The following is a 20073-nucleotide window of genomic DNA, read 5'->3' as shown; positions in this document are numbered from 1 at the left end:
TAAATATGACCGAAGCTCACATATGCAGCCAAATACCTAGTCACTGTGAGTGACATAAAAGACTTTCGCGGTTTGTGGGCGTTAGACTGGGCGGGGCGTTTGAAAATCTCGGCAAATATTTTGTGTTTAGTGCTGTAGTGCTGCTTTCTACCCATTGTATTAGATACTTCTCAACCAATACAAAATACTTTAAGTTGAAGAACTTTTATTTATTTTCTTATTAAAAGTCATACAATAAAAAGTTTTTTACACTTGTAAATTGATGTTCAGAAAATAACAGTTTTTTTTTAAGTTTTACAATGAAAGCCATTGAATTACTGTTCGATTCAATCTTCATTCTTCCATCAAGAAATGCATTTATTGTAGATCTATATATACATATATTTATACCCTTGCAGAGGGTATTATAATTTCAGTCATTAGTTTGAAACGCAGTGAAGGAGACATTTCCGACCCTATAAAGTACATATATGCTTGATCACTAGGAGAGTCGATCTAGCCATGTCCGTCTGTCCGTCCGTTTCTACGCAAACTAGTCTCTCAGTTTTAAAACTATCTACATGAAACTTTCCTAAAAGTTGTCTTTCTATTGCAGGTAGTACATAAGTCGGAACGAGCCGGATCGGACGACTATAGCATATAGCTCCCATTGGAACAATCGGAAAATTAAATGAAAAAAAATTATATCTTTGTTTTTTTTAAATTTTTTTTTTAGTTCTTCGACGGTTTAAATTTAATCAAAATCGGACGATTATATCATAAAGCTCGCATGGAAACAATAAAAATATATAAATTATTTTTTTCTTGTAAATGTTACTTTTATTTTGTAATTTTTATACCCTTGCAGAGGGTATTATAATTTCAGTCAGAAGTTTGCAACGCAGTGAAGGAGACGTTTCCGACCCTATAAAGTATATATATTCCTGATCAGCATCACTAGTAGAGTCGATCTAGCCATGTCCGTCTGTCCGTCCGTCTGTCCGTCTGTCCGTCCGTTTATATGCAAACTAGTCTCTCAGTTTTAAAGCTATCTGCATGAAACTTTCCCAAAAGTTGTCTTTCTATTGCAGGTAGTATATAAGTCGGAACGAGCCGGATCGGACGACTATAGCATATAGCTCCCATAGGAACAATCGGAAAAATAAATGAAAAAAAATTATAACTTTGCTGTTTTTTAATTTTTTTTTTAGTTCTTCGAGATATAGTAATGGATAAATATTTCAGAATTACGGTTTAAATTTCATCAAAATCGGACGACTATAGCATATAGCTCCCATAGGAACAATCATAAAAGTAAATAAAAAAAAATTATAACTTTGGTGTTTTTAAATTTTTCTATAAGTTCTTCGATATATAGTAATGGTTAAATATTTCAGAATTACGGTTAAAATTTCATCAAAATAGGACGACTATATCATATAGCTCCCATAGAAATAATAAAATTATATAAAATAACTACCTAATAATTGAGCTGCAAATCATCATTGCTTCAATGTTTTCAGACATATACGCAAGTAAATCATAATTTTAATGTTTTCAAAAATATTTAATTCTTGCAATAGCTGCAAGGGTATATAAACTTAGGCTTGCCGAAGTTTGCTTCCTTTCTTGTTTTTTTTTTAATTCTTTTTGGCTTATTAGTAACTTCACAGTTTAGAATTTCGCTTTTAATTTTATTAAAATTGGAAAAGGAAATCATATAGCTGCCATAGGAATAGCAAATAATTGAGCTGCAAATCATCATAGCTCCAATGTTTTTAAACATATACGCATGTAAATCATAATTTTAATGTTTTCAAGAACTTTTAATTTTTGCAATAGCTGCAAGGGTGTATAAACTTCGGCTTGCCGAAGTTTGCTTCCTTTCTTGTTATTCATTCACTTTAATTCGCCAATCTAATTTAAAAAAAAAAATTCTATAGTCGCGTTTATAAGATTCGCCTGGCAATTGCTCCAGATACGTATGTTCACTTTTAATACTCGAACCAAACTTCTTTACACCCAGCTAATTCTTTACTACTCTTAATTAACATAGCTTCCTTCAGAAATGTGATCGTCTAAGAGCCTACTACATTTTATCATAGGCGGTTTCTTTGATTCGATTCCAGATCAAAAGCGCCAGGGTTTCTATTTTTGTCGATGTCTAGCCCCATTAAGTTGAAAGTATTGACCGTAAAATAAAATGTAGTCTTGATTAATTGGTTGTATTATTTTCAAAACACATGCGCTGGCCTAGAGGCTTCCTATTTTTTAATTAATACTATCAAATTTGCACGCTGGCTGACACTTTGCGCTCTTGATGTCAACAACAGCAGCGACTGCAGTTCTCAACTTCAATTACCTTTGGCCGCGGTGGCTGATTGGCTGGCAGGTAACTTTTCATATTTAATTAAGAAACTTTTAAACAATCGCTGTTGAAATATGGCCGACGACTTATCAGCGGTAGTTGAGCCAAAAAATCTCTTCCCCTGCTAGCAAGCACACCAGCGAAAACTTGAGGGACGCACAAAATCTCGTTTGACATAGTTTTTGAGGGGAATATCGGTTTGAAAGGCAGACACCGAGCAGACACAGTCAACCGCAGCGCACACACATGCACTTGGAAGGATATTCTTCCATGGGAAATAAAGGACGAGATGGTGTAAGGAAGATAGCGTCGAGACGATGCAGTTACAGTTGCCCCTAAGCCGTAATTGGTTGCGTCACTGCGTAAGTCACTAGTTCGTCTCTAGTCCTTCGAGTCCTTGTCGTTGCCATAACGACGCCCACGCAAACACATTCACATTCACAGTCACATTCACAGTCACACTCAGAGTCACCCACACTGCATGCGCCAGTCGGAAAGTATGCTGTATTTAAATAAGATAAATGCAGGCGACCACTAATTGAATTGCTGACAAGATTTGCCCCGCACACACCCACAGCCAGGCGAACTCGGCCAGATTGTTGTCGTCTCCTGGAATTTTGGTAATTAATAATTTCACGTAAGCGGAAATGTGAAACAAGCATGAAGACCGTAAAAGGATCAGCAGGAGCAGCAGGCATCGGAACAGGAGCAAGTTTGCTCAACGAGCTCTATCTGATTGTTGTCGGGCGAATTTGAGTCCAGGACTGTGTGTCAGTGGCTTAAAGTTTGCAGTGGTTGCAAGTTTGCTTAGCTATGAACAGTTTATGAGGAGTTGATAAAACACGTGTGGGACAACTGAAGATTCAATTGCGGACTCGCCAGAGATGATGGAACACTTCAAATTATCAGCTTTCCTGAAATGAAGAAGGTGCAGCCACAGTTTTTACTCTCGCCACATATTTTGGGAATCATATTTAGTAAGCAAACCCATTTAAGAATGTTTTTATTGTGACAGCTATTGAGAAATGGAATCAAATTTCTACAAAACTGGAGTAAGCTGGTAAAAAAATGTATAACCAAAGAAATGTTCTCATTATCTTAAAAACAACGAAGCGTACTCTAAGTAAATGTAATGTTTTCCTTATTCTACTATTTTCTAAAAGATTTCAAAAAATAATGTTAAAGAAACATTTTGATGTAATTTAGTTGTTAGTTGTTGATATAAAAAATTAAGCTGAGATTTTATTTCTCAGTCAAATCGATTGTAGTGATTACGTTGTTTACCAAAACTTGGGCAAAATTTAAGGGTTTAGGTATCTTTTTATGTGTACTTAGCTAATCAATACATGAAATATTCACTTTCGCTTACTTTGCGTATTTTTCCACAGTTGTATTTCGGTTAATTATGTGATAAGCCATTAGCCTTTAATCATTTAAATAGTCTACCTATCAGCTTTTACCCTATCTTTGCAATTTGTAATATTTTTAATTTCTAACATAAACAGCCCCAAACAGGCAGACTGGCGATAAATTCAGTAAGGTGAGTAGAGTGTCTTGCGCCAGACGACATCGGAATGGGTTAAAAGTCTAAGCCCCTCTGGTAAACACATTTAACTGCAGTCCCTCTCCATTTTTTATTTGTGGGCCCCTTTCCGCAACTCTGGGCAGGGATGGAGGCGAAGGAAAAAAAAGAGAAAATAAGCTAAAATAAAACTGATTTCATTACCTTGATTAGTTGGTCTCTTCAAGTCTTTCCCTGCTATTTGTCCGTTTGTTTGCCCGACTTTTTGCGCACACACATTTTGAAATCCCACGATTCGCTTATGATGGCAGCCGGCGGAAAGAAGAGCCAGGACCTGATGTTGAGGCTGGGCTTTTGGCCAGCAACTCTTTGCATTCGCCATTTTTTGGGTTCAATGCAAACATTAACCTCATTAGCATTCCACTGTGAATGGATACGGTGGAGGGGACCAGCCTTCCCTTCAGGCTCACTTACATTGCTCCTTTTTATTTTTAATGGATTCATTTTAATAGTTCAATCCGATTTGTTTGTTTTCAATTGTGCTGTAAGTGCTATTTGTCTCGTCAAGAATAAGATGAATTGAAATAATCTTTACTTTTTCCCTTTTCCTAAATATTTAAAAAATCTGATATTTTTCTACGGTTATTTCAATTGAGAAGAAATTTTGCAGTATTTGAAAAATATTGTTCGGTAGCTGTGCATTAAAAGTAAAGTTATATTTTTTAAGACTTAAGTTTTAGAATATGTTCCATATTTTGGTGTTCTATATCAATTAATAAAGAAATTGATTAGATGATGGTGATACGAAGTCCTTCCTCTTTGCTCAAATGCTTAACATCCATTAGCAATCAGAAAGTAAAAAAAATGTGTATTACTTATAAATTAATGTTTTTTTAGATTAATATAATAATAATAACAGAGATTTTCAGTAGATTACAAATTTGGTCGTTGTACCTCAAAATGATTGGGAATCTCTTTCTCGAGATCAGGCATACAGAACAAAATAAAATATTATAAAATCAAATTCTGTTATATTCGGGTCTAAGCTACGAAAATGTCATTAAAAATACTCCAACGGAAGCCATTTTTATACCCTTGCAGAGGGTGTTATAATTTTAGTCAGAAGTTTGCAACGCAGTGAAGGAGACGTTTCCGACCCTATAAAGTATATATATTCTTGATCAGCATCACTAGTAGAGTCGATCTAGCCATGTCCGTCTGTCCGTCCGTCTGTCCGTCTGTCCGTCCGTTTATATGCAAACTAGTCTCTCAGTTTTTAAGCTATCTGCATGAAACTTTCCCAAAAGTTGTCTTTCTATTGCAGGTAGTATATAAGTCGGAACGAGCCGGATCGGACGACTATAGCATATAGCTCCCATAGGAACAATCGGAAAAATATATGAAAAAAATTAAAACTTTGCTGTTTTTTAATTTTTTGTTTAGTTCTTCGACATATAGTAATGGTAAAATATTTCCGATTAAATTTCATCAAAATCGGACGACTATAGCATATAGCTTCCATAGGAACAATCGGAAAAATAAATAAAAAAAATTATAACTTTTCTGTTTTTTAATTTTTTGTTTAGTTCTTCGACATATAACAATGTTTAATTATTTTAGAATTATGGTATAAATTTTATCAAAATTGGACGTCTATAGCATATAGCTCCCATAGAAATAATAAAAATATATAAAATAACTATATAATAATTGAGCTGCAAATCATCATAGTTTCAATGTTTTTCAGCACATACTCAAGTAAATCATAATTTAAATGTTTTCAAAAGTATTTAATTAATGCAATAGCTGCAAGGGTATATGAACTTCAACTTGCCGAAGTTTTCTTTCCTTCTTGTTTAAAATGACAGTAGTCTCCAAAATTTAGTCTATATTTTTATGCCCGTTACTCCTAAAGTATATACATTTTTAATAAGGATTAATATTCGAGTGGATTTAACCATGTCCGTCAGCCTGTCCGTCCGTATGTATGAACGCATTAATGGTAGAGATTTGGGATTTGCAGATTGTAGTTAATGGTAAAGATTACTTATTGGGCTGTGTATGTGTTTTACGGTCATACCTATCGGTAGACAATTTATTGATTGATTTGGCCAGCAACGTATTTTTAAACATTTTCAAAACTATTTGTGGTATTTTTTTAATTGGTCCATCTAAACTGGTATGACATCTAAACCAGTTTACCAACACCATTTAAACCTACATATACATAAATTACAATACATTTACACCATTTGTGTATTTTTTTAACCTTGCACAGAGTATTATAATTTCAGTAAAAGTATTGCAACGCCTCTCGGAAAGGCGATCTATCCATGTCCGTATGTCCTCATTTACTAATTTTTTCTTATTTGGATAAAACTTTTGCAAAATTTTCCTTTTTAATTCAGGTAGTCGAAATGGGAAAAAAAGTCGAACAAATCAATACAAAACTATATAACTTCAATGATTTAAAATTTATACGAATATATTTCGCGAATTGTGATCGCTTACCATTTTATAATAACGTTTAATTTTAAAATATCATATTACTGCCATACGAACGATCGAAAAGTGTATGTAAAGATCGATTTAGCTTATTTTTTTTATGTAAACCTTCTTTTTCATTTGGTCCAAAAAAATTTTTTTTTTCGCAAAGTATGAAAGCTAAATATTTATAGGGCATGTGTGTAGGATCTCCCTATCATACATATTTTTTAATGTGTTCGTTCCGAACACACCTGCTTCACGCGTTCCGATTTTCATTATGTAAAGTGGTCTTTGGAAGAATACACAGCTTCTAGTTCTTATCCTAAATTAGCAGCATCGTTAATTGCATTCTAATTTGTAAACGTCGTTAAAGTGCAGAATGTTAAACAAATGTATTTTTCGTTTATAGTGTCAATTGTGACGCTTTTTTGGGTACAAATTTATTTCAGTCAGAATTTTCTCATCTTCTCATCGACCGCAAGCCCCCAGTGTTGATGCAGCACTCTGAACTCCCTTAAACTATCAAAAGCTCCACTTGTACCACAGTGACTCTTTAGTTTAGCACACTTTGAGCACGGTACTTAACTAATCCTTACCTGGTGTTGGCCATGCCAGGCAACTTTCTTTCCAGCATCGAAGTTGCAGTAGGGAGGTGAAAGCAGCTTAATTAAGCATAATATGGCTCTCCTTTCGCCTAGAGCATTCCGACAAGTTGTGCAGTTTTTTATGCTGCCGCCTAAGTAGCTGTTGGTAATTTTTTCTAAGCCACACTCACAGACCGACACTTCGCAGGGGTGACGTGAACCTTGCACAATTTTAATTGCATTTCCGCTATTTTTGATGCCTCTTGAATTTATAATTCCATCGGACTGGATGTGCCTTCTGGTTCTCCGCCTTTCTCTTCTTTCACTGGGCACGTCCTGAGAAAAATAATTCAATTAATTACAAAGCGGACAGGTGCAAGGCAGCTACACTTAATATTAATCATACGCACTGTGAACCCTGGAAAAAAAGGCTATGAGAACCGTAACCGTAAAAAAGCATGGCCCTCTGACTCGCAATTGTATCTAATAAACATGTTTATTTCATTAGAGCTACACATGCGGCTACTTCATCCGTCCCCTTCCAATTTCCCGCCCTGAGGGATATCATTTGCCCTAGACCCAACGATTCCGACATGAAAAATGCGTTCGCGAAAAGTTGCCAAGAGTCCGCTCACTTTATGATTGGGGATTTTTCGTGGCGCCACTAATGTGCCATTCCTGCCTCACGTTTTTTCTCTTTTTTTTTTGCTTATTTGCCCTCCTTCTTCTAGAGAACTTCATGCCACCGTTGGCTTTTCCCACCAGAGGCTCTGCTGTCGACATCATTACAAATAAATTGAGCGTGAAAGATACATTTCGCCAGCATTGACATGCAGCAATGATAGGCACATTTTCCTCGCCTCTCTAGAGGTTCGCCGGGCGAGGCAGCGAGCTCTGACTGGTCTTATTTAACTTTAAAACAGCCTGCGTATATCTGAGTAAATATTTGACTGACTGAGCAAAAATTTTGTTGGTAGAGAACAATTCGTTGTGTAAAATAACAAATGTAAAACTCTTTGTTAATCTGTATTACTTGTGCTACTTTCCTTCCCAAAGGTAGGGTTTTAGAGTTTATAAATTTTCGATTTATTTTTTTTTAAATCAACAATATGTTGAGAATATTCTGTACAAATTTCAAGTAAGTCCGAGTAAAACTACTGCGTTTCAAACGACCGGCCGTGCTACCTGATTTTTGTACCTGCACGGTAGCCGCCCGGTACCCCTATTACCCCATTAAAACGCAGCTGCCTTTTCAAAACAAGAAAGGAAGCAAACTTCGGCAAGTTCATTTACCCTTGCAGCTATTGTAAAAATTAAATATTCTTGAAAACATTAAAATTATGATTGACTTGCGTGTATGTTTACATTGAAGCTATGATGATTAGCAGCTACATTATTTGATAGTTCCTATGGCAGCTATATGATATCGTTTTCCGATTTTAATATAATTAAAACCGCAATTCTGAACTGTCATTAATTAATCAAAAAGAAATTCTAAAAAAATTACAAAACAAAAAAGTTTATACTTGTACTTGCAAGCACTTTGAATAGCCTTTTTAAATTTGGGTGCAACTTCAAAAATATTCACCTGAACGATATAAAATTTCAAAACAAAATAAAAAAAATACATTTTTTTAAAATTTTAACTGTATACAACCCCTTAATATTGACGAATATGACGGTTTTAAGTAAATCTTTTTAAAATGTTTTTTTACTCGTTAAAAACCATTGTTTTGAAGAAAATGTCTGTAAAGCTAACAATATCAAGCCAGATCAGAAGCCCATATCATCATATCAGTATGCAACTAAATTTACTTGCGATTCAAATTGAATGTTGAACCTGTGAGTCACAACTCTTAAATGTTTTCTTGTTTAAATGGATTTAAGACTGACGTCAAATTATTTAATTATACAGTATGCCTAAAAAAACACAAATAGCTCAATATAAATTCAAATTTTACAACTACACCATCCCACGCACACAAGTTGCAAAATATGTATTTATTATACATATATAGTAAGTGCTCTGTGCGCGACAATTTCAAAATGAGAACACAAAAGTCAATTTATTGAAGGCTGAAAACGAGAGAGAGAGATGGGTGCTAGAAATGTAAGCATATAAACATAACCATGAAAGATATTTGATATAATAACATACGTGACCGCATTCACAATTTTCAAATCAAATCTTGGCAGATGTAGGATAAAGGGGCGAGTCGGGGCATTCTGCTATTGTGTGTCTATTGCCATGCATGTAAAATGAATTCGATGGTGAAAGGCACGTGAGGTCAGTGGGTGGGGTGCCACTCAGTTAAGTGTGCTTGGCATGCTGTGAAATTTGTTAACATTTATGCATTAACATTTTGGCTTACGTCACTTAATAATAGCATAGACAAGCAGCAATAGATGCGGAGATTGAATGTGGAATGTATTAAGGCTATCTTGGCGTTTAAAAAGACTAATGGTTATCTCCGAAAAAGAATTTGCTTAATTTGAGGAATAAAGTTTTAAGGCCATCATGTCATTAAAGGCCACAAAAAGTTTGGAGGCGATTAAAGTTCGATTGGCTTGGGCTCGCCATCGATAGTATCGTTTTTTTAAATATTTGTTTATTATGGTATATTTGAAAAAATATTTAAAGTATATTGCGGTATATTTCTAGAAAGTTGCTGGAGTTTTCATCATTCAGGGAATTCTGCATTTCCTAAAGGTTCGAGGTAGGCTTGCAGACCATGTGGCAGCGATATATGACAATTCCGGTATTAAAACTGATTTAAATACTAATTCGTTATAATTTTCTTTGTTTATCAGCTAAAAATTAAAGATTTGGATTTGCTTTTTTGATATTTCGTACTATTTTTTCAGAGACTAAACAAATTTCAATACTATCGATAATATCGATAGTGGCCACAATCGATATCCAAAATTATCGATAATTCGGGAAAAGAACGAGCAGTGCAGTCTGCGTGACTAATCCTTTTGAACTTGGTGCAGCAGCAAGGAAACAAGCTGGACCAATTGTAAAGAATGAACAACATTAATAGTTTTTTACATAAATTGTATGTGTGTTTAATTGATCTTGTAGTGCTTTGAACCATAATCCGTAGCTAGAGATCCTACCGTCGTGGAGCCAGGGCATAACCCAGAGACACGTGATGAGCCCCTGTTTGGATTATTTCCCTAACCTTTCCCATTCGTTCCCGGTTATACCGGAGACTCTGGAGTTCTCCTGTTTAGTGAAGTCTTGCATAGTGCGGTATCCAGAGACACTGGAGCTCCTCCTATCTGAATATAGACCAACCAACCCCGGTTGCTGACCCCGCTCAAACCTAATTAAACACATATTCTTAAAAATTTTTTAGTTAAGTTATAATTTTTGCTCAGTTTTTCTAAATGGCCTTCCTCGTGTTTCCAACAATTCCGAACTTTGTGTCCAATTGGAAAATATTCAATGCCCACACTCGCACATATTAATTTTGGTTGCCACACTCAATCCATAATCTGCACACTACAGTGAGAAATTAGTTGGCTCAGTGTCTACGCGTGGCCATAAGCCCAATTAAGTTTGTGGTTTCCGCATTGTCATATTTTTGAATTTAGTCGTTTACCTTTTTTGACAGTTGCCTGGAGAGGTATGGGACTCCTGCCTAAATTCGATGGGGTTCAGAGATGTGAGGAGGTTGGCATCGCGGCGTATAATTAACAATAATGAAGTCGTAAAACCGCATTGCAATCAGCGATGCGCAAAACACACAACTGCACACCCGTGCCCAAACAAACAGTCGAAAGGCCGAATTGCATACAATGCCCAAGCTGCCAAAGGGGATTGGAATTTGCGTTCTGGACCGCGTTGAATTTCCGTGCAGTGGCCCACCCCAAATTCAGCGTCCCGACTCACCCAACTTGAAGTCAGGGTCACACGGGCATTATAAAATATTTATAAACCATTTGCACGCATAATTAGCCTGTCATTACATTTTGAGATTTTCGGTGTTCGGCGTTTCGTCTGTTTGTTGGCGTGTGTGTCAGTTGGCTCAATTGTGCATGCAAATGTGTCGGTGCGCTTAAATTCGTGTCTGAGCGGTTCTCTATCGTTCTCTTGCATACATACGATAGCAATTACACATTTAATAACTTTTAGTTAAGTGTTCAATTAAAAATGTTTACTTATTTTACTTTAACTTTTTTAGCAACGATGAGTGCCAAAAATCCTGACGGATTTATCAAATTGTTTTGTTTTTGCAGCTGTTAGAAGCTCGTTAAGTTCGTGTTTGTTAGCAATCATGGTGAGAGAATACAATTTGTCAGTAATTCAATTTGCTTGATATTTGAATACCGTTTTTATAGTGGCTTTATTCCCTTTTTTTAACCTTAATTCATAATGAGTTCAAAAAATATTCGTAAAATAAATTAAAGCTTCAATGTAAGCCATTTTACTTCGGCTTTCCAAAGAGTTGGTTTGCCCAGATTGGGCAGTCTGGAATATTTCCAGAACTGCATAGTAATACAAACAAGAAACGAAACAAAGTTCGGCAAGCTTATGTGTATACCCTTACAGCTATTAAAAAAGTTGAATAATTTATGAAGCGACTCTATTTTGATTTTAAAGAGCACATGTTTTAAAACAATAAATCTACTTCTATTTCCAGCAGCTGTATGATATAAGTAAGCAGTAATTCTGAACAAGTAAGCCAATACTTTATTTTAAAGTATATGAAAAATTTTCCAATCCGGTCCGTTCCGATTAATATACTACCTGCTATAACACTTTTGGGAGAGTTTTATGTGAAAGTCTTAAAACTGAGAGACTGGTTTGCGTAGAAAGGGAAAAGACGGACAAACGGACATGGCTATATCAACTAACTTAGTCATGCTGAACTATAACATACTATATATATATATTATAAAAACTTAACCACAAAAGCCACTTTTTTGGAAAACTGGAATCCACTCTTAAATAATTTATGCCTGTCCGAACATCTCTTTTTGATTCATAAAATTCATAATATAGTACTTTCAGACGTTGTACTGTAGTCGAAATCACCTAATATAAGATACCCGTTATTCAGCTAACAAATTTAAAACATAAATTATCCCCCTGACAACAATCCGGTTGTAGGCGATCTGCTGAACTGTATATGTCGGCAAAACAAGGAAGATTGAGCTGCACTCCCACCCCCCGCTAACAACAGGCCTATCTATACAGAACAGTGGCAGAGTTCCGGCAGGGCAGGACACGAACATTATAAAACCGCTGTCGGCACACACACATTGACAAGTTTCGCCGTGCAAATTACTCACACATCTCTACTAGCTTTATGCATGAACTCAGTTTTTGAAATATATATAACGTATTTGCAAATATTTTCTAAAATAATGGTTCGGTTTTCGAATTTTTGTAAATTTTGAACGAAGCAAAGTTTTGAAACAATGTTGCTAGAATCTGCATGTTAAATCCCAAATCTGAAGCTTTTATAGTTTCCTAGGTCTTGATCCTGATCAAGTATTTATAGCGCTATAAAAACATTCTCGTCCTATCAAAAAAATATTACAAGTATAAGAATTAATAAAGAATCAATTAAAAGTTTAAATGAAAAATAGCTTTAGTTGGCATAAAGTTGAATTCTTTTCTATTTTGACTGCGTGTTTTGCTATAATAAATATACAATTTACTCCAGAGACACAGGTTTGGTTTGCGGTGCATATGAATCGGGTAATTTCGATTTTAAAAAACATGGTAGAATATTGAGTGTACGAAGGATTTGTTCTCTTTAATTTTGTATGCCAGTATTACTTGTATTTTTATACCCTTGCAGAGGGTATTATAATTTCAGTCAGAAGTTTGCAACGCAGTGAAGGAGACGTTTCCGACCCTATAAAGTATATATATTCTTGATCAGCATCACTAGTAGAGTCGATCTAGCCATGTCCGTCTGTCCGTCTGTCCGTCTGTCCGTCCGTTTATATTCAAACTAGTCTCTCAGTTTTAAAGCTATCTGCATGAAACTTTCCCAAAAGTTGTCTTTCTATTGCAGGTAGTATATAAGTCGGAACGAGCCGGATCGGACGACTATAGCATATAGCTCCCATAGGAACAATCGGAAAAATAAATGAAAAAAAATTATAACTTTTCTGTTTTTTATTTTTTTGTTTAGTTCTTCGACATTTAGTAATGGTTAAATATTTCCGATTTACGGATTAAATTTCATCAAAGTCGGACGACTATATCATATAGCTCTCATAGGAACAATCGGAAAAATAAATGAAAAAAATTATAACTTTTCTGTTTTTTAATTTTTTGTTTAGTTCTTCGACATATAGCAATGGTTAAATATTTCAGAATTATGGTTTAAATTTTATCAAAATCGGACGTCTATATCATATAGCTCCCTTAGAAATAATAAAAATATATAAAATAACTATCAAATAATTGAGCTGCAAATCATCATAGCTTCAATGTTTTTAAACATATACGAAAGTAAATCATAATTTTAATGTTTTCAAAAATGTTTAATTCTTGCAATAGCTGCAAGGGTATATGAACTTCGGCTTGCCGAAGTTTGCTTTCTTTCTTGTTTTAAAGAGTCTCTGAAACTATCGGAATGTATTGATTTTGGTCGAGTGACTACAAGGAAAACACCGTGTTGTTTATAAAGTGAGCATTACTTCCTGCGCTGCCCTTTCAACTCGATGGAAAGGGCAAAGTAAGCAGGACTGATGGAACCAGTTGTATTAAATTTTTGCAGGTTGAATGTAATAAGAGTGTCATTACAAAGTAATTATACCCCTCGCAAAAAGAGACCCACGACCTGACCTGGCGGATGGCCAGAATCCAGGGGCGATGCGGGGCTCGGGGGTGGGGCGTCGAAATGTCATGTCATGTTGCGACAGCAGTCTGACCATTATGCACTGCGAGCTGCGAACTTCGAACATGTACATGAGTTCGGGCTCTGCCATAAAGTAATCAGCGGAAATGTCAATGGGCCGCCGCCATTTACTGATGTGTCGGCAACTGAGGTTTACACCGTCAGCCTCGCCGTCATCGCCAAGGCACGTGTGTTCTTTATATTCCGCTAGTTTGTTGGCAGCCCTTGTTATTGTGGTGTTGTTGTGCCCGGGCATTGTAATTAAAATTTTCCGCTGCATATGGAAGTGCAATTGGTGGGGCTGCAGGTTTAATTGCGCGGCTCTATGTGCGATGACAAACCATTCACAGGTCCGCATTGACGAGCGGCTATGCGAGAGGCCCAGCAATGGGGGAGAAATAACTCAAAACCCCGTTGTTGCCGAAAGCTTGCCATGGAGATAGCCTTCAGTTACACGTTGGAGCCTTGGCCACCAGGTTGAAAACTTTAAAAGCCAAAAAATTATTCCGTTCCTAGTGTCTTCACTGCTCAACCGTTCAACAGGCTCACTCATTCCCGTAAATCCAAACCCAAACCCAAAAGATGGCGTTCTGTGGCCGCGTAAGCGCATCTGGTGAAATAGTCCTCAGAGATGAGATCTTCAGCAGCACGACCCGGCTCAGGCGGAACTCGTCGTCCAGTGATTCGCCAAACTCGATGTCGTCGCCGGACTCGCTTCCACAGAACATCACCTCTCGCACCTTCTCCATCGAGGACGACACCGGCAATCCGGCGGTCCAGTCTGGGGGCCATTGGTCGGACCTGTACGACGGACTGAGGAGGTCCGAGAGCCAAAGCAACGTGGTACCCTCGCTATGTTTCAGCTCCCAGAAGAGCCCACTCAACTATCTCAGGCACATAAAAGGCATTAAGGTAGGACTTTCCAAACTAATTGATAATTGATAATCGGCCATGGGTAATTGAAAGTATAGTCGTCAAGTCGAATACACATGAGCATACATTAAATCCACAGAAACCGAAATAATTTGATCCTCGATTAGATTTTTGGGGTTGTTTTCACCAGTAGCTTAAACAGCACCAATTTTTTATTTTAGTTGTCAGAGAATTGCTTTTATAACTGCAAAAAGTCATCAAATGTTTATAAGACAAGATAATTAATTGAAAGAAAATTCGAATAGGACATATATATACATTTCATATTTTACAATGTCTTATGTACGCTTGTGTTACTGAGCTGCCGATATTTCTTGTTCCATGCTGTAAAAAACGCATGCGCGAATTCTTTGAATGATCTGAAAATGCTTTGTCATTAACAAATTACGCACACTGATTGCCAAAAACAATTTATCAAATTATAAATTTATTTTGTTAGTTCATATTACTTTGGCTATTTAGCGGGAAACTTATAGATTTCGTGTTTAAAATATGAAAGTCTCCTACTGCCCATTATATTTGACTTAATTCCTTATTTTATCTTGTTAAATCATAATATTAAATACAACGCATATTTAAATGCTTGATTAAAGTTACAAATTTAAGATTTAAAATTCCTATTTGATTTAAATGATAATTTAAATAATGAAAAGGAGTAAGGATATTAACACCCAGATTTGTTATTTTGTCCATTGAATGTTTTTTTTCAACGATTGGGGGAATCGCCTTTCGACTTGGCCAGTTGACCATGTTTACTCCTCTGCCTTCAGGTGGGTCGCGAGCCAGAGGCGGCCTATGAGAACTGGTACTCGGCCAAGCAGCGGCTGCGCCTGGAGCGGCAGCAGCGTCTCAAACGGGAGCGGCAGTACAAGCAGCAGATGCTGGAGGAGCGCAAGCAGCTGGCGCAGGTGTGCTACGACCAGTGGCTGAAGGACAAGGCCCGCCGGGCGGCGAACCTGCAGCTGGAGACCCACCTGCAAGCCGCCGCCATGAAGGCCAGCCTTGCGCTGGGCAAGAGTCCGCTGCCCCCGCTGACGTCCCCGTCGACCTCGTTGGGATCCGGCCCCAGCTCTTCGTCAACCACCAGGACCATGCGCAACGTGTCCCAGGACGAGATCCGCCAGGTCGTGGAGGAGTGGTGGTTGAAGAAGCAGCAGCAGCAGCAGGCGCATCGCGAGGAAAAACGCCGTGCCATGTTGGCCAGGGCTCTGGATGAGAAACGCCGCAAGCAACTCGCCCAGGCTGCCTGGAGAAAGTGGATGAGCAACGTGGAAGCGAAACCCAAGCCGGTGCCCCTCAATCAGGGCATGGACTCTCTGCGAGGCACCATCTCAAAGCTCTACGTGAACCCTTCGCCCTGGCTGGGTCCCCTAAAGCCGCCGAGCAAGTAGTTCGTCAAACCGGCCATTCCAGTCATATTCTTTTGCCGATGCAAACGTTATTCGTCATTCTAATTGTCCACAAATTATTTAAAATGTAGAAAAAATGTTTCTTGAGCTCATGGGAAAAATAAAAAGTATTTCCTCCTTTTTGTTACCTTTTGTGGTCGGCATCAAAAAATTGAATGTGGCTTACACAAAACTCAAACGGGCTTACGTGCCGTATGAGTAATTTTTATGGAATCTTTGAGACCATTGCGCAAGCGTTAGACATATTTTAATGAAATTATTTAGGTAAGAAACTAGGTTCAATACATAACAGCAACATCATTTTTAAAAAATTATGGAAATATAGAAAAGCACCCTTATAATGAAATTGATCCCCTCAGAGAACAAAGCAATTTGCTTTGTAAGAAGCTATGACCTGTTTCTTAAATAATTGAAATCAGTTTTTGCAAAACAAAAATTTGCTTTCCTATATTCTTTAACTGCCAAATAAAAGCCAAACACTATTTTCAAGCAATTTAAAAGTCAATTTATACAATTGCGCCAATACACAGTTTAACCAATTTTGTAAACCAATACGAAAAAGAGGGCAAGGGCAATTGCGGCGGGGCACTTACGATAGCAAATAACAATTTGCAAGAAAAACACAAAATAAAAGAGGTAAGCAAAAATCGAAACCAAAACTGCAGAGGACAGGACACTCAATAAGATTTCAATTGTTGCTGGACAAGATACATTTTCGGACAGGCAATAAGTGGAAGAAGCAGGTGAATCTGAGAATTTGATGCAAAGCTCCGCCCGTTTTCATTAGATTTTCGGGACTGGCCCACTGTTGTGTGGCTGATCCTGTGCGTCTGTAAAGTTACAAAATTATATTGTTCCAAAATAAAATAAAGCATGTTTTAGGAAGCTTGAAGTGGAAAACAGAGGTTCGCAGAGCTAGGAGTGAGAAACCGAAATACAAACAAACAAAGCCAAAGGCCTAAAGTTCATTTGCACAATTTCCCAGCGCTTGGCTTGCTCGAAGCTCCCCTGCAGCAAAGTCAAAGGCCAGCCCGGTCCAGGCAAACAAAAAGACCAAAAAGACGTTGAAAATCCTTTTGATGAGGTCAACGTTGGTTTGGTTTCCAGCCAGCGCACGCATGGAAGGTGCACAGTGATTGAAGTAATGACAAAACCCTTAGTAGAACCATTTTAAATAATCCTGATTTACTTGTCCGTATGCCATCATAGTAATGCCATAATATTTATTTAACTAAATTGTGTTTTCCTCTTAATATTTTCTTGCAAAGAGGGGAGTTGAGAGTCGAGTCCAGTCGACTTGGCGATGTCCGTAAAATTGTCCGTCAATTTTGTAAAATCGCTTTTTAATTTTTACTAAAATCATAGAAATTTGGAGTGTATAAAGTATATATATTAAGGATCAGTGTGTCTAGACGAGTTGATATATCCATGTCCGCCTGCTCGTCTGTTTTTTATGCCGCCTGCGAGCTCAGTTTAAAAGCTAGAGTCTTGAAACTTTCCGCAATATCAAGTTTGAAAGCGGCGATCATTGGACGTCTATATCCTATAGCTGTCATATGAGCAATCGGTCATCATCTTGTAAAATCCATTTTTTATGATATAAGTTTCCGCTACTCAGGTACAAATCAATCGGGGTTTAGAAGGCGCCATCTGTCGAACTGCATTGCCAACACCAGCAGCTATTAGCGTGCAGCTCTACCCAGTTTTTCTTTCGAAAATTGTCAGTGTGTGTGTGCCATCAGCGGTTTTATACTGTTAGTGTCCGCCTCTGCCGTCGCGCTGTTGCTGCTCTGCCGAGTTGGCCTTTGCCTATTCTCCGAAGCGTGGTGCAACTGTTTTAAGTGATCTCAACGCAAGAGCTTCACTCTTCTGAGCGCAGCGGCAGAGGACCTAATAACTCTATATCTTTTAATATATAAGCTCGATTTTGAACCTTTTTGTCTCCACCGATAGATATGACCGAAACACACACCCACACAGACCAACAGCTAACATGTCTCAGAGTGACGTGACAGATATTCGCGGCTTGTGGATGTAGACTTGCGCTGCTCAAAAACTATTAGAATATGCATGTCAAATCCCAAATCTCTAGCTATTATTGTTTCCGAGATCTCGTCGTTTATAGAGACGATCATGATCAGGACTGTTTTCAACGAAACAACATACCCTTTTACTCTACGAGTAACGGGTAAAGATACCTGTACAGACAAAAATCCTTAATTAAAAGAAGAACATTGTAAAAAGTGTATTTATTTAGTCGAAGGCTAAATCAATTTTCGTGTTATACAAAAACTTCCGCATGTTGTAGGTACGATCGTCAAGACTTTTTGTTTGATATCATATGTCTGTCACATATATTGTTCAAATTAAACTTGCAGAGGGTAATATGCAATTGTCAGAAGCTTGTAACGCAGTAACTACGACCCTTTAATTATATAAATTCTAAATCAGCATGACTAGACGAGTTGATATAGCCATGGTGTACTAAAGGGTTTGTTCATTTCAGGTTTGCTTTTATTTGTAATAACTAAGATTTTTTAAGCAATATTTTTTCTTTAATTAAGTAAACATAAGGCAGTGTAGACAGTTACATTTGTGTTTAACAGTAAGGAGTTGGAATTGAACACATATGCTGTTATGTCTCTTAAGATTTACCTGTATGAAATTAAACAACAAATTATTTGTAATTTTATTAATTTTTTTTTATTTTATTTTATTTTATTTTATTTTATTTTATTATAATTTTATTTTTATTTTATTTTATTTGTTTTATTTGTATTTTATAGTCCCGAAACTCTACAACTAGTTCGGCCTCGTTTATCTCTGCTCTTTGGACACGGTGCACTTTTAGCCAGGTCGATGCCAACCCATGTGTGTTCGTCTGTTTGTTCGAGATACTGGGAAATGATGGGGAAACAGGAATCGTTGGCAAGGGGCAAGGGGCAAGTCCGGAATATCGAGCAGTGGCAGGATTAAATTTGGAAGGTATTGAAGCATGTTATTCGTCATCAATGTTGTTTGCACTAACTAGTTTGTGTTGCTTGTGCTGCTTTTGTTGTTAATGTTGTTGTTGTTATCGTTGCTGCCGCTGCTGCTGCTGCTGTTTGTTTTCATCATCCGAATGTATTTGTTATTGCTGTTGCAACAGACGCTGTTGCTGCTATTGCACGGCAACTTGGGCAGAGAATCAAGGGTAGAGCTCAGATTCAAGTCGTTTCCAGGTTGTTTGCGTTGTTTACGCACTTTCGCTTTGATATTATTGTAGTGTGCATTTCGGCTTGATGACCACATGACCAGGGTAATGGTCAGATTGAGCAACCGCCTCCAGGGCCACAATCAACCCCACAGGCTGCATACACACGCTCGAACGCCTAACTGGCCATACGACAAGCCTGGGCATGTATCTTTTGAAAGGCCAGGAGGAAGTCATAGATATTGTTTCAAGAAATATAAGAAACAATGTTTACGAATTAAGATAATAAGATTATCGCGAGATTGGATTTCGATTCAGTTGTACCAAACACCTATATTTTATTATTATAATTAATTATACAGTTTATTATATAATTTATTATATAAATATATAAATTTTTATTATATAATTTATTATATTACTTATTTATAGTTTATCATGTACAATTCGTACTATTGTGACGGTTAAATTAGCCACAAAAATGGTTACTTATTTGAGCCCTACCTTTTTGAAAATAAAGTAGTCGGCAAATATAATCATTGTCTATTGTAAAATACACCTAAACGTTTTCTTAAATATTACGGTATTATATTTTTTGTGTTTATTTTATGTGTTATTGTATTAAGATAAATGGAGCTGACAATGTGTCTTTATACTTTCTTTTTTCTTTATTTTTGTATATCCTTGCAGAGGGGATTATAATTTCAGTCAGAAGTTTGCAACGCAGTGACG

The 20073-nt window shown here is 37.0% G+C and overlaps 1 protein-coding gene across 1 annotated transcript; it reads left to right on the top strand.

Moving 5' to 3' along the window:
• The first annotated feature begins 14239 nt into the window (after positions 1–14239).
• LOC128253312 (coiled-coil domain-containing protein 34) lies at positions 14240–16265 on the top strand. Its single transcript, XM_052981617.1, has 2 exons — positions 14240–14718; positions 15510–16265. Exons 1-2 carry the CDS (start codon positions 14389–14391, stop codon positions 16128–16130), a joined length of 951 nt encoding a protein of 316 aa, XP_052837577.1. The 5' UTR covers positions 14240–14388; the 3' UTR covers positions 16131–16265.
• The last annotated feature ends 3808 nt before the right edge of the window (positions 16266–20073 follow it).

This window comes from Drosophila gunungcola (genome assembly GCF_025200985.1).
Source record: "Drosophila gunungcola strain Sukarami chromosome 2L unlocalized genomic scaffold, Dgunungcola_SK_2 000008F, whole genome shotgun sequence".
NCBI lineage: Eukaryota > Metazoa > Arthropoda > Insecta > Diptera > Drosophilidae > Drosophila > Drosophila gunungcola.
This window is presented reverse-complemented; position numbering and strand designations above follow the sequence as displayed.

Excerpts from the sequence above, each read along its gene's own strand:
- LOC128253312 (XM_052981617.1), top strand. The coding sequence starts at position 14,389 with ATGGCGTTCTGTGGCCGCGTAAGCGCATCTGGTGAAATAGTCCTCAGA. Across the intron at positions 14,719-15,509 it reads GGCACATAAAAGGCATTAAG|GTGGGTCGCGAGCCAGAGGC; the intron begins GTAGGACTTTCC and ends CTCTGCCTTCAG.